At 59.4% G+C, this 13394-nt stretch overlaps 6 protein-coding genes across 6 annotated transcripts; 4 read left to right on the top strand and 2 right to left on the bottom strand.

Annotated features, from left to right (window-relative positions):
* Positions 1-989: 989 nt before the first annotated feature.
* On the top strand, positions 990-2971 carry GIT1 (permease; the record flags this gene model as incomplete). The annotated part of the gene is made up of 8 exons (XM_028617217.1): positions 990-1113; positions 1155-1252; positions 1300-1548; positions 1660-2067; positions 2124-2260; positions 2308-2588; positions 2655-2889; positions 2935-2971. The coding sequence occupies 8 exons, from the start codon at positions 990-992 to the stop codon at positions 2969-2971; spliced, it is 1569 nt and encodes a 522-aa protein (XP_028474524.1).
* Positions 2972-3344: 373 nt separating this feature from the next.
* Positions 3345-4394, top strand: EHS24_001418 (uncharacterized protein; the record flags this gene model as incomplete). The annotated part of the gene is made up of 2 exons (XM_028617216.1): positions 3345-4323; positions 4390-4394. The coding sequence occupies 2 exons, from the start codon at positions 3345-3347 to the stop codon at positions 4392-4394; spliced, it is 984 nt and encodes a 327-aa protein (XP_028474523.1).
* Positions 4395-6406: 2012 nt separating this feature from the next.
* On the top strand, positions 6407-7048 carry EHS24_001417 (uncharacterized protein; the record flags this gene model as incomplete). The annotated part of the gene is made up of 1 exon (XM_028617215.1): positions 6407-7048. The coding sequence occupies one exon, from the start codon at positions 6407-6409 to the stop codon at positions 7046-7048; it is 642 nt and encodes a 213-aa protein (XP_028474522.1).
* Positions 7049-7570: 522 nt separating this feature from the next.
* On the bottom strand, positions 7571-8236 carry RPS12_2 (40S ribosomal protein S12; the record flags this gene model as incomplete). Its single annotated transcript, XM_028617214.1, has 3 exons — positions 7571-7593; positions 7652-7987; positions 8065-8236. 3 exons carry the CDS (start codon positions 8234-8236, stop codon positions 7571-7573), a joined length of 531 nt encoding a protein of 176 aa, XP_028474521.1.
* A 250-nt stretch (positions 8237-8486) lies between these two features.
* On the top strand, positions 8487-11400 carry NOP4 (RNA recognition motif-containing protein; the record flags this gene model as incomplete). Its single annotated transcript, XM_028617213.1, has 3 exons — positions 8487-8813; positions 8852-10066; positions 10111-11400. 3 exons carry the CDS (start codon positions 8487-8489, stop codon positions 11398-11400), a joined length of 2832 nt encoding a protein of 943 aa, XP_028474520.1.
* Positions 11401-11565: 165 nt separating this feature from the next.
* Positions 11566-12562, bottom strand: EHS24_001414 (uncharacterized protein; the record flags this gene model as incomplete). The annotated part of the gene is made up of 3 exons (XM_028617212.1): positions 11566-12140; positions 12251-12397; positions 12466-12562. 3 exons carry the CDS (start codon positions 12560-12562, stop codon positions 11566-11568), a joined length of 819 nt encoding a protein of 272 aa, XP_028474519.1.
* Between the last annotated feature and the right edge of the window lie 832 nt (positions 12563-13394).

The raw sequence follows: 13394 nt of genomic DNA, 5'->3' as shown, positions 1-13394 counted from the left end.
ATACTTTGATCAAAACTTGGCCTGGGATGCGCCGCCGCCTGGACCTTGCGCACTTGGCTTCCGCTTGGCAAAAAAAAAAAAAAAAACGAGTGGATAGTCGGACGCACGAGGTGCATGGTGTGCAGTGTCGGCATGGTCGGCGTGGTCGGCGTGGTCGGCCCGCTGCCTAAAGAGGTGGCAGATGGCAGCGTTGCAGCATCGTGTGACTGCTCTTGCCGTCCCTTTCCCGCCAAACCGCTGTCAGAGCCGACAGACGATGGGTTTCCGGGCCGCATGGGGCTATTAATATTCCCCCTCGGTAACCTGAAGCGGCCTTGGCGCTATTATCGCAGCACATCAGGTCTTTAAGGTCCACAACATCCCTGTGCTGTAGCAAACGTTTCTAGACCAGGTGGTTGTCATTCGACGTGCATGCAGAACGTTCGAAAACACAAAAGATAGCCAGCTGCTCGTGCGACTTTATATACACTGCACGTGGGACCATGTGGAGCCGCCGCCGCCGCTCCGCAGACGAAACACAAGGATAGAACTCACTACTAACTCGCTAGCTGGCCGAGGTACCGCCAACGTGCCTCCTCTGGCGGCCACTTGTCCGCGGGGGGCGTGAGGAATGCGTTTGGTTCTGAAGGACATGAACTTTGCTCCAGTTCACTCTGGGTGGCACCACGCGTCCCCACGCACGCACGGCGAAGCCACCACTAAGCTGCGCCAGCTCCTCCGCACCGGCGCTGCCTCGGACATGACCCATCCCCCACCCGCCCTCCTTCGGATCTTCGACTGTGCACAGGTATTTATCCCGGCTAAGGATAGCGCCCGGTAACCTAGCCTTTGTGGACGGAATTACGCCTCCTGGGCCTTGATGTATGTAACCTTACAGCGGGGAGCTTGCCGACAACGCTCGGTGTTGGTGTATATAAAGTCGGGGAGGTGTGACAGGTCCCTACACCCCACACCCCCCCTCTCCTCGACTTGTACAGAACTTGCTCACCATGAGCACCACCAAGGATGGCGTTGACTACGACGGCAGCGATGTCGAGAAGAACATCTCCAACAACGGCCAGGAGGACACTCAGGTCCACGAGATCGATGTAGACGAGCAGGCCATGACCAAGGGTGAGCCCTTTGATGCGCCGATCACGGTTCTAACAGTGCAGCATCCATCTCGGACTACTTCACCATCATGGCCACTGGTTTTGCGCTCATCTCGGATGGCTACCAGAACAACCTGTCCACGGTGTTCAACCCCATCTTCGTGGGTGTCTCACAATTCCAACGCATTTCGCAAGCTGACCCATCCAGTCCGCCCTGTACCCCACTGCCTACACCTCGGCCATCAAGACTCAGGTCTCCAACTCGCTCCTCGTTGGTGAAGTGCTCGGCCAGGTCGGTGTCGGTCTTATCTGTGACCTCGTCGGCCGTAAGACCGCCATGGTCGGCACCACCCTCCTCATCGTCATCGGCGGCATCCTCTGCACGGCTGCCCACGCTCCCACTCCTAATGGTCTTTTCTGGTTCCTCACTGTCGCTCGTGGTATCATCGGCGTTGGCGTAAGTACATGGCGTCGGGGAGTGATGCGCGGGTGTGGCACGGAAAATATCTGCCACATTCCCCAGATACCATACCTCCACAACAGTCCCAGCTGACATTACCTTTTCTAGGTCGGTGGCGAGTACCCTGCATGCTCTACTTCGGCGTCTGAGGCTGCCAACGAGAAGTTTGGCCGTAACCGTGGCAAGATCTTCATCCTCGTTACCAACCTCATGCTGTCGATCGGTGGCCCCATTGTCATCTCGCTCTTCCTCCTCATCATCAACGCTTCCCACTTTGGTGGCACTACCGTGGGCTCGGACAGGTACAAGCTCCAGTACACCTGGCGCGTTCTGTTCGGCATTGGTATTGTGATCCCCCTGTCGGTCTTCTACTTCCGTCTCAAGATGCAGAACCCCAAGCTCTACCGTCGCAACGCCATCCGCAGGCGCCCTCCTTACCTCCTCATCTTCAAGCGCTACTGGAAGACTCTCCTCGGCACTGCTGGTACCTGGTTCCTGTACGACTTTGTCACCTTCGTGCGTATTGAAAGAGGTTTTTAAACCCCAGCGCCTGGTTACTCACACCTTCCCAGCCCAACGGTGTGTTCTCGTCGACCATTATCGCGTCGGTCATCCCCGGTGCTGGTCTGGTGAAGACTCTCGAGTGGACCCTCCTCCTTTCGATCCTCTCTCTCCCCGGTGTCTTCCTCGGCGCCTTTGTCGTCAAGTAGTAAGTTGCAGATCCCCACCTCGTAGCCACCATCCTGACAAACACAGCACCGGTCGTCGCAACCTCCTCATGATGGGTTTCACCGGTTACATCCTGTTTGGCCTCATCGTCGGTCTCGCCTATGACAAGCTCACTCCGATCCCCGCCGCCTTCATCGTCATGTACGCGCTCATGCAGTCCTCGGGTAACTTTGGTCCTGGCAACATGGAGGGCACCATCTCCGCCGAGTCGTACCCCACCTCCATCCGCGGTACTTGCTACGGCTTCTCGGCTGCCATCGGCAAGGTTGGCGCCGCCGTCGGCACCCAGGCGTTCACCCCCATTCAGAGTGAGTGCAGGCTGCCTCTGGGCGATTTGTCTTCCCTCTATCCCTGTGCTGACATGGTCTCCTTAGACAACCTCGGCAAGCGCTACACCTTTATCATCGCTGCGTGCTGCGGTTTCCTCGGTGTCCTCCTCGCCTTCTTCTTCGTCGAGGACAAGGGCATGGACCGTCTCGAGAAGGAGGACGAGAACTGGCGCCAGTACCTCGTCGCCCACGGCTACGCCGACATCCAGATGGGTGACGGCAGCGAGGGTGTCATTACCGCGTCGGGTAACAAGGACAACGGCACTCTCGAGTTTGAGAAGTAGGTGACGAGGTCTGATGAGGGTTAGTAGTGCTGGTACTACAGGCAGTACGGCATGGTCACGAACGGTTACGAACTGTGACGGGCGGAGGTAGGATAGCGGCGGGAGTCTTGAGTCCGATGAGGGGCTATTAGCTATAGGACCTCTAGCGGACGATATGGGCGTTGAGCGTATAATTACACACGGTTAATGCAAGTTCATGTGACGTGAAGGATACGAGAGGCGGAAATGGATTTTGCTACAATCTGGGAAGGGACAGGCGCTGCTACGGCAAACTTCCTAATACCGCCAGCTCAATTTCCTTATGGGGTAATTCAAATGGTATTCAAATCTCCCCACTGACATCATCCCTCCACATCCGCGGTCCACTCGCATTCCACCGCCGCCCACTCTCGCAACTCTGCCCACTCCACCACTTGCTACACCTTAACACCTTGCTAATCTATCACCAACAATGCCCGACGAAGACGACATTTTTGCACGGTTCGCAGCTCTCCGCTCACCGCCTTCGCACGCACCCGAGTCGCCCACAGCGGCCGCGGCAGCCGCCGCGAAGAATGCCGACGTCGACGATGAGCGGCTGGCGCGCATCGCTGGCGGGGACCTGGGCGGAGAGGATGTGGGGGATGATGAGGTTGAGAAGCTCATGGCTCAGCTGAGGGACTCAAGAGCGCCTGATGAGGGTTATGGGGCGGGAGGAGGGACGCGAGGAACCGCAACCGGTACCGGGATCAACGACGACCCCAACGTCCGTGACCTCCAGACGTACGCTCGCGCCAATGCGTCCGGTGAAGGTGCCCTCCACGACGAGGCAGCTGCGGCACTCGCTGCGGCGATGGGTACAGATATGGACCGTGATCGTGCAGGTGCGGCAGGCCGAGGCCAGGCTGGTTCGACCGAGCACTACGACGTCTCCGGATTCTCGAGCAACCTCCCGGAGCCCGAAGAGAGCGAAGAGGATATCATCTCGCGTGCGCTGGCCGAGGCGTCGCTGGAGCGACACAATTATGAAAGCTTCACTCCGCCAGAGGGCACAAGTTGGCCTCCAAAGGGCAACATGCGGCTTCCACCACCACCCACCGTCCCCGTTATCAACGCCGCTGTTGCACCCACAACCTCAACTGCACCCGGCACCGGTGCTGATCCGTTCTCCGACCTGCCCGGACTCCCATCGCTCCCAGCCTTGCCTGCACTCCCCTCCCTCCCATCACTCCCCACCTTTGAGTCCGACGACGCCGATGTCGACCCCGACTCGAAAGCGCGCATGGACGCACTCATGGGTCTCAAGGGCCCAAGCATCTTCCCAAACACGCCCAGCAAGGCACCGACGAAGAAGGACGATGCGCTCGGGCCACCACCACGGGCTCCGGGCCAAGGCTGGAACATCCCCGGTTATGTCGATGCCAGGGACGATGACCTGGATAGCTGGTGTTGTGAGTAGAAGCTGGCCAGTCTGGCTGCGCGTGGCTGGAGTGCGACTAGATTTCCAGCCGCTGGAGCATAGACTGGCCGTGGTGAATGAAAGACAGCAGTGCTTACGCGCAGGTATCTGTAACAAGGACGCCGCTGTCCGGTGTAAAGGCTGTGATGGGGACCTGTACTGCCGCCAGTGCTGGGCTGAGGGACATATGGACGAGCGACACCCAGTCGAGCCCTTCGTGTGGAAGCGGAGCTGAAGAAGATGCCGCCGCTTGTAGGGGTTGTGGGTTGTGATCATAGATGGATGTGGTCTATGGAAATGGCAGACTCGTTGGCCGCGTCTTCCATCGTACTTGCCTTCCAGTCACCTGCTCACTCCACTTGCATTCTCTGATCTCTGAAGGCCCTGGCTGTAAAGCCCCAGCAACACTTCCGCCCTGCGGTGAAGGGCTGTACTCCAGCTGGACCCTTGCCCCCACCAAACCGCCACCTCCAACTCAACCCCACTTCCTCAACCCCGCCTCCACACACCCCACACAACCCCTCTGCCCCTCGTACGCGTATCCGCTGGTACAAGACAAAAGCATTGTGCCGCCGGAGAAGGACACTGCTTGGCCGGCGGCCTAACTCTAGTGGAGGTACAGCAAGGTGGAGGGAAGCTGATGGCAAAGGACGCCGCGGGGAAATTTGCCACACCTATCTATCCGGCCGACCGTTGATTTCGAACGGCTTGAACGCCTAAAACATCTTATCTCGGCTGTGTACGAAGACCAGTTATTTTCGAACAAGCCTTGCGGTGTGGTTTTCTTTTTCGAATGTCTGTGGTGAGGTGGAGAGGGCCAGCTGGCTGGAGACGGGGGAGTTGAGACGGGCAATTTTGAAACAACAATTTTGAAGAAATGTGCGTTGCCATTGCGACCACGATGAGGAGCTGCACGGAAACTCGGTATTCGGTGGTATTCGGTAACCGTATGTTCACTCTCTGGCCCTCTGGCCTCTGGATCTCTGGGGGACTTCTGCAGCAAAAATGACATTGGGTTTGTTGGCGGCAACGAAATGGTCATCTGCTTCTTGGACAACAATAAAATCGCCGCTGACTACCCACTCATTCGCAATATGGATCGTCAACTTCTCTGGTACGAAAATGAACAGAACAACTTCTTAGAAATAAGTAGCCCCTCTGTGAATTCATGGGCTGCTCCTCATGACTTGGAACACAACGTGTGGCGCGACTGAAGGTACATAAAATTCACTTGACACGAGACGCGCGGCCGGCGTGGCAGACTGACACACGGTGCTGAGGTAAGCCGCCGCTGCCTCACCCCGTCGGCCAATCGTCTCACATACATCACCCCAAGCTTTCTCCATGCACACCCCGTCTCCCAGCCTGAACCTCATCAGTACAAACCCCCCTCCACAACAACCCCCTCTCCAAGCGCTCGGCCAACTGCTTCTCGGCGCAGGGTCTCTCCGTGCGGTTGAACGGAACCGGGATCAAATCGAAAGGAGGGAACCGGAATCAAATCTCTCGCGGTCGAAGAAACACACTACGCCTCTCGCTCATGCGCTCACCGGACCAAAATCGAAATGGAGACGGCGCGGTGTTTTCGAGACACAGGTGTGGTGCATGTGGTGTGGTTCTTGAATTCTTGAGCTACGGTGGTACGGTGGCCGCTGTGTCCTCAACTCCTGTGCTTGTTGGATCCCGCAAGTGTGGAAACATTTGCCCGCAGCCAAACGACCGATTCATTCTCTACGAATACAGGCAAACCAGTGGCCACCACCACCCCGGTGTACCAGGATGTATAACCCCTTGCATATCAAGTGTGTTTCCAGTTCAGACCTATGTGAAGCTGTGTCCATGTCCTCAATGAAATCAATCTCATAACGTCGCGGCTGAGCCGTGGGTGCAGCCGTGGGTTGAAAGTGGCGGCGCCAAGCCGGCGGCGATCGCCGACCCCGGATCACGCTGTGCTGCCGGGTCTCTGTGGGACACCACATGGGTAGTCGCGTCCAACAACACCAGCCAACATGTTGCTTCGTTCATTCCACCTTCCTCACCCATCCTGACATTTGCATCTACCTCACTGTCTCAGAATGAACTCGACAGGGCCAACAATCACTGCCGTCGGGCTGGCGGCCACCTTGCTCTCCGAGGCTCTGAAGCAGCCGATTGGCGTGTGGATCTTCAAGCCTCTGGCATCCCTCGGTTTCCTGTACACCGGCTACCACTCGCCCGCATACACGTCCGGATCCCAGTTTGGCAAGACCATGTTCGCATCCCTTGCCTTGGGCTTCCTCGGCGACGTGTGCCTTATCCACAAGTCGCCCGCCGCGTTCCAGGCAGGCCTGTTCAGCTTCCTTCTCGGCCACCTCGGATTCGCCTATGCCTTTGCTGAGCGCGGGATGGAACTCAAGCCAGCCCTCACAGCCGCCGCGGCCGTGGGTCTCGTCGGCAGCGTCGTGTGGAAGTGGTTGAGCCCCAACTTGCCCAAGGCGGACCGCATCCCCGTCGCGCTCTACACGACCGTCATCAGCGCAATGGTCGTTGCTGCCTCGGGAAGCGCGTGGAACACACCCACTCCATACCTCCAGATTGCGGGGGCTATCATCTTCCAGCTCTCAGACCTGTGTGTTGCCCGCCAGCAGTTTGTGCACAAGACGTTCCTCAACCCCCTCGTCGGTCTCCCGCTCTACTACCTCTCTCAACAGATGATCGCCAGCTTGATGTACTACTAGACAGGGTACGCTGTCACCCGCCGTCGGACCACAGCTGACACTCCAGGCTGGTAACGCAGACTCGTGGTATGCAGGCTAGGGCGTAACGTGATCTCAGAAGTGTTTCGGGTCGCACGGGTAGTTATAATGCAATGACGAATGGAGATTATGGTTGTCGCTGGTCAAGTAGTTGGGATCATGTTCAAAGCCTCAGTTGTCGACACACACATTGAACGAGCAGCATGCCTTGCACCTCTACTGGCGTCTCAACCAGCACTTCAAAGCGGAGCTTGCTTGCCTTGCACGCTGCTGGTGTCTCAAGCAGCACGCAGATGGGCTGGGTGCGTTCAGAGACGCGGCGGACGTGGCAGTGCGCCGTAAACCGTCTGCCGTGGCCACACGCCGGCCCCACGCTCACCAGAGACTACACTCCCCACATTGTTCCCTCCAGAGAAACAGGTAACTGTAACTCCAAAGGTCGCCTCCGGTGCGTCCTCGCACGGCCCGAGTCCAGTCTAGAGCAATGCATATAAGATGAGTAGATCAAGCCTTCTTGGGCTTCTTAACTGGAAAAAAAGTCAGTGGTCGTATCCTTTAAGTGGCAACACAGCATCCTGTACTCACCACCGTACTTGGAGCGCGAGCGGGTACGACCAGCGACACCGTTGAAGTCGAGAGCACCGCGAACGGCCTTGTAACGGACACCGGGAAGGTCCTTGGTACGGCCACCACGGATGAGGACGACACCGTGCTCCTGGAGGTTGTGGCGCTCTCCGGGAATGTAGGCAATGGTCGACTTGCCCGTGCTGAGCTTGACACGGATGACCTTGCGGACAGCCGAGTTGGGCTTACGGGGCTTGGTGGTGTAGACCTTTGAGATGACACCCTTCTTCTGGTAGCAGCCCTCGAGGAGGGGCGACTTGGTCTTGCGCTTGGTGGTCTTGCGGCATCCGCGGGCAACTGTTAAAACGGAATGTCAGCAAGACGTGCAGAGGGCCAAGAGCCAGAGGGAACGGCAGTGGACAAGGAGAGCTCACCCTGGTTGATGGTCGCGGAAGCAGGAGACGAGGCCGAGAAGGAGCGGATGGGAGCGGCGCGGGGGAGGAGCTGGACACGCGACGACGACGCAATGGGCTGGACGCGGGCGGCGCGCAGCGAGAGCTGGCCGAACGATGCGGAGAGTGCCGAGAGGGCGCCGCGGACGAGCATGGTGTGGTGGTCTGCAAGAGGTGTGTTTTAAGCAGCAGCGTCCAAGAACACACAAAGTCGCAGGAAGAACACGAAACCGAGCTCGTCCGCGGCATAAAATGACGTGTGACAGGCGGTTCTTCCAGCCAGCCCACGTGGCCTTATCACTCTCATCCCACCTCCACCCGCGAGGAATTCTGCAACGGGCCGTCCTCTCAAAAGTTCACAGCTGGAGCCGGTATTCTCAACAACATCTACACATCTAGCCGGCATGGACGCCGACTTTATTCCTCTCCAGTCCCCCGGACCCTCCAAGGGCGGTGACAAGCGCACCAAGCCTGCGGCCGACCCCTCGACCCTCTTCGTCTCGTCCCTCCCCTTCAATGCCACCAGCACCGACCTCATTACCCACTTCTCGTTCGTGGGCCCTATCCGTCATGGCTTCGTCGCAACCGACCGCGAGTCGGGCAAGAGCAAGGGTGTCGGTTATGTGACGTACTCGACGAAGGAGGACGCCGAGCGTGCTCTCACCGAGCTCGACGGCTCGTCGTTTGGCGACAAGGGTCGCAAGATCCGTGTCACGTGGGCCGACAAGAAGGTGAGCTGTACCTTGACGGAGCGAAGCTAACAGTATAGCCCGACATGAAGACAAGGAACACTGCTCGCCAGGAGGAGCAGGACCGACCAGTGAAGAAGCCGCGTGTATCTGCGGCCGCTGCCGACGATGCTGAGACTGGCTCGACCGACCCCAACGCCATCCGTACTCTCATCCTCTCTGGTCTGCCTGCCGACATCACCAAGCCTGTTCTGTGGAAGAAGGTCCGCAAGGTCAACGACAAGGCCGAGATTCAGTTCCCTGTTGAGGGCGAGGAGCACACCGCCTACCTCGTCTTCCCCACACACGGCGACGCCATCAAGGGTGTCCCCAAGCTCCACGGCCACACCTACAAGGGCTCGCTCCTCTCGTGTGTGCTCAAGAAGCGTCTCGACAAGCTCTCCGCCAAGGGTGAGGGCCGCGCTCCCAGCCACGCTGGTCGTCTTATTGTCCGTAACCTCGCCTGGGAGACCACCGAGGCCGACCTGCGTGCCACCTTCCTCCGCTATGGCCCCATCCAGGCGATCGACCTCCCCACCCTCCCCTCCAAGCTCCCTACCGAGCCCGGAAAGCCCGCCCCTCCCCCTCGTGCCCGTGGTTTCGCATTCATCTGGTTCCTCGTCAAGCGCGATGCCGAGGCCGCCATGGCCGCCATCAACGGCAAGCCCATCATGCGCGCTCCCGACGCCGCTGTTGCCAAGGGCAAGGCTGGCCGCCTGGCGAAGAAGGACAACAAGGAGGTCGGTGACGGCCGTCCTGTCGCCGTCGACTGGGCTCTGAGCAAGGACAAGTGGACCGAGAACAAGCCCAAGGAGGCTGAGAACGATGACGAGAGCGGATCCGACAGCGACAGCGGCAGCGGCAGCTCGAGCAGCGGAAGCGATGACGAGAGCGGAAGTGACGACGAGAGCGGCGACGAGAGCGGAAGCGACGAGGAGGATGAGGATGTCGAGATGGAGGACGGCGAGGAGGAGGAGGAGGAGGAGATCGAGGAGCCCATCAAGCCCAAGCTGCCGGACACCGACGTTGGCTCGACTCTGTTCATCCGCAACCTTCCCTTTGAGGCGACCGAGCAGGAGCTCGGCACTCTGTTCCGCTCCTTCGGCCCCATCCGTTACGCCCGTATCACCATGGACAAGGCCACCGGAAGGTCACGCGGTACCGGATTTGTGTGCTACTGGAACGTTGAGCACGCCGACGCCGCCATCGCGGAGTCGGAGCGTGTTGCGCAGGAGACTGGCGCCAATGCCATGCCTGTAGGTGTTCTCGCTGAAGCTCAACCTATGCTAACATCGTACAGCTTGGTGACAAGAAGAACCCCTTCGCCCTCCCTTCGGTCCTCACTGCCGACCCTTCGGCTAACCTCGCCTCGCGCGTTGTCATCCACGGCCGCACTCTCTCGGTCACTCGTGCCGTTACGCGCGAGACGGCCAACCACCTCAAGGAGGACTCCGAGACCGCCCGCCAGAAGGGTGACAAGCGCAACACCTACCTCATGCGTGAGGGTGTTGTGTTCCCCAACTCGCCGGCCGCTGCTGCCCTGCCCGCTGCCGAGGTCGAGAAGCGCAACCAGGCCTTCACCGCGCGCAAGACCCTGCTCCGTTCCAACCCTTCGCTGTACATTTCCAAGACCCGTCTTTCGATCCGCCAGCTGCCCCTGTTTGTCAGCGACCGCGGCATGAAGCGTCTCGCCATCCACGCCATCCGCGAGTTTGACAACGAGGTCACTGCCGGCACCCGTGAGGCGCTTACCCGCGTCGAGGAGCAGGACGACACCCTCTCGCCCGCCCTCGAGGGCCGCAAGGTCAAGCGCGGCGAGCGCCAGACCGCCGTTGTCCAGTCCAAGGTCGTGCGCGCCAGCGACAAGATCGATCCGCTCACCAATGCCGGTCGTTCGAAGGGTTACGGTTTCCTCGAGCTGCGTTCGCACAAGGAGGCACTCAAGGTCCTGCGATGGGCCAACAACAACGCCGCCGTCGGCCCCCTCGTTTGGGAGTGGTGGACTGCCGAGCTCGCCGAGATCCGTGACCGTACCAAGGCCGCTTTGGCCAAGGCCCGCGAGAACCCCGGAGAGATCAAGGAGGGCAAGGAGACCGTCGAGGACCTCGAGGCGCGCCTCAAGAAGCTCGAGGACCGCGTGGCCGAGGGTGACGAGCGCAGCGGCGGCGGCATGCGTGGCGGCAAGACGCTCATGATCGAGTTTTCCGTCGAAAACGTCCAGGTCGTCAAGCGCCGTGTCGACAAGATCTCGGCGACGCGCTCGGATGGTCCTGGCGGCTTCCAGAAGCGCAAGGCCGGCACCATTGCCGCCGAGGACACGGACGACGAGGACAGCGGCAAGGCCGGCAACAGCAGCGGCGGCAACAAGCGCCAACGTACCGGCGGCGACCGTGGTGACCGTGGTGACCGCGAGCGCAAGGGTGGCCGTACCGACCGCAAGGACCGCAAGGACCGCGAGCGCAAGGAGAAGAGCGAGCGTGAGGCTGCCAAGGCCGCACCAAAGCCCGAGGAGAAGAAGGGTCTCGAGAAGATGGGTGCTCAGCTCGGCTCGCTCATCGGCCGCAAGCGCAAGGCCCGCAGGGGTAACTAGGACTACGGAGTATCTAGCACATGGGTATAGAGGATGCATATACAGTTTTAGTCATGGAACGAGTAGGTACAGAAGGGGCTGCTGCGAGGAGACGGAGCGTAGTCGGTGAGCCGCTCGGTTTTAGGCATGAAACAATGGGTCGGAGAAGGAGCAGCAAGGAGGCGTCTACCTGGTGCGCGAGCCGCCGTACCCGGTCGCACGGCGGGATGGGCCCGGCTCATCGTCCCAGCGGGGCGTGTTGTTCCTCGCCTGCTGGACGGGGGCCGTCGGGGTGCGGACATAGACCACCTCGGGTTCACGGCGCGGGCTGTTGAACAGCGCCGAGCCGAGCGCGCCGGTAGCCACGCCGGTCCAGAACCCGGGAGTCGATGCGTCGGTCGTCTTGGTGTATGGTGGGGGAGGGCCGCCCCATCCACTCGAGTATGGCCCACCGCCGCCTCCAGGACCCCATCCTCCAGGCCACCACCCTCCGCCGCCGCCTCCAGGCCACCACCCGCCGCCGTTGCCGCGCCCGGACGACCACGGGCGCGGGGCGGCGCGGAACGCCGCGTACGCGGCCTTGAGGATCTTGTACAGCATGAACGCAAAGACACCGTAAAAGAGGAGATTGAAGAGAAAGTCGGTCGCCGACGGCTTGTTGTTGCCCGAGGTCGAGGACTTGAACCAGTTGTTGTTGTCGCTACGCCCGGGCCACGCGCGGTTGTCGGCCGGGACGAGCTCGTAGTCGAGAGCGCAGGAGCCTGGCCGAGTCAGCCTTCAGCTATATGTACCGAGTGTGTATGTTGTATGTGCAGCAGCTGATACTTGCCTGCAAGAACGTTGGTGTCGCCCGCACGCGCCCAGCCCTCACACACGACCTCGAGATTGCCAAACTTGATGCCCGAGGGAAGGTCGGCGTCGCACTTCCACTGCGAGCCGGTGCCGTCGTCGCCGACGTTCGTGCACTGCACTACGTCGGGCGCGTACCCGCACAGCTTGCCGGTACACGAGAGCTGGGCTGTAGGAGGGTGTAAGCTGCGAACAGAAGGGAACGGGGTGGGGGTGAACTTGTTCCCAGACACTCACGGACAGCCTTGCCGCGGCGGTGCGTCGTGAGCCTCCCGTCATGGAGGGTAAGCGCCTTGATGGAGCTGAGGGGCACTTTGGTGTGTTTGGCGCCCATGGTGGGAATCCGGTAGGTGTGTGAGTGACAGTCAGTCGGCTGGTAAGTCTTGTGTCACTTGAGATGGACAAGGTGTTGACGTGTCACACGAGTTGACAGCATGACAGAGATGGTCTGGGCCGCGTCATTGCCACCCGGACAAACGCGCGCATTCTAGAAAACAAGCAAAAACAACCCGTCCGGGGTCTCCACACCATTCTTTTCAGTGGCGATTTTGGTCTTCCTGCTACGTTTGCTCGACAGTAGCGACAGTCCTCCTTCGCAAATACGCAGGAGATGCGGCCAGGTACTCGCGAGCCACTCGCTGGTCGGTGCTGGGACTGGCCAAAGCTTGTAAAATATTATATGGCTACCGACAACAGGTACTCCATGTTCTTTCCCTCTGTGAAATGATTTCCTGTTTACTAGGCACTGTTGTCTGCATCATCAACAACAGGAAGTGTACATTGGTCCTCTCGACAATCTTTGTTTATCCAGGATGCACACACCAGTACCGACATTGCAGCTACTTGGCAACACTGCTGAATGGACGTGTATAATATTATATTCAGTTAGCGAGATACCGGGTAATATTTATTCTCTCGTTCTCGCCTCTGAAAGGCATAGACAATCTCACTGCTTGGTGATAGCGGTCTAACACCCATTCACAGAGTCAGGATAACTCGGGAAGGCCCCGCCGCCTTGCTTCTTGCCACAGATCCACAGATCCTCAACAATCCCAACCCGGTTCCGCCAAAAGGGGACCTCAAAGAATAATAAAAGCGACAGAGTTGACATCCCCTTCTAGACATCAACACCCGCCAGCTCAAATGTATCAATGTATACTGCATCA

This window comes from Apiotrichum porosum (genome assembly GCF_003942205.1).
Source record: "Apiotrichum porosum strain DSM 27194 chromosome Unknown scaffold_10, whole genome shotgun sequence".
In the NCBI taxonomy this organism is placed as follows: domain Eukaryota; kingdom Fungi; phylum Basidiomycota; class Tremellomycetes; order Trichosporonales; family Trichosporonaceae; genus Apiotrichum; species Apiotrichum porosum.
Note: the sequence above shows the minus strand (reverse complement) of the source record. Positions and strands in the feature narration are given on the sequence as shown.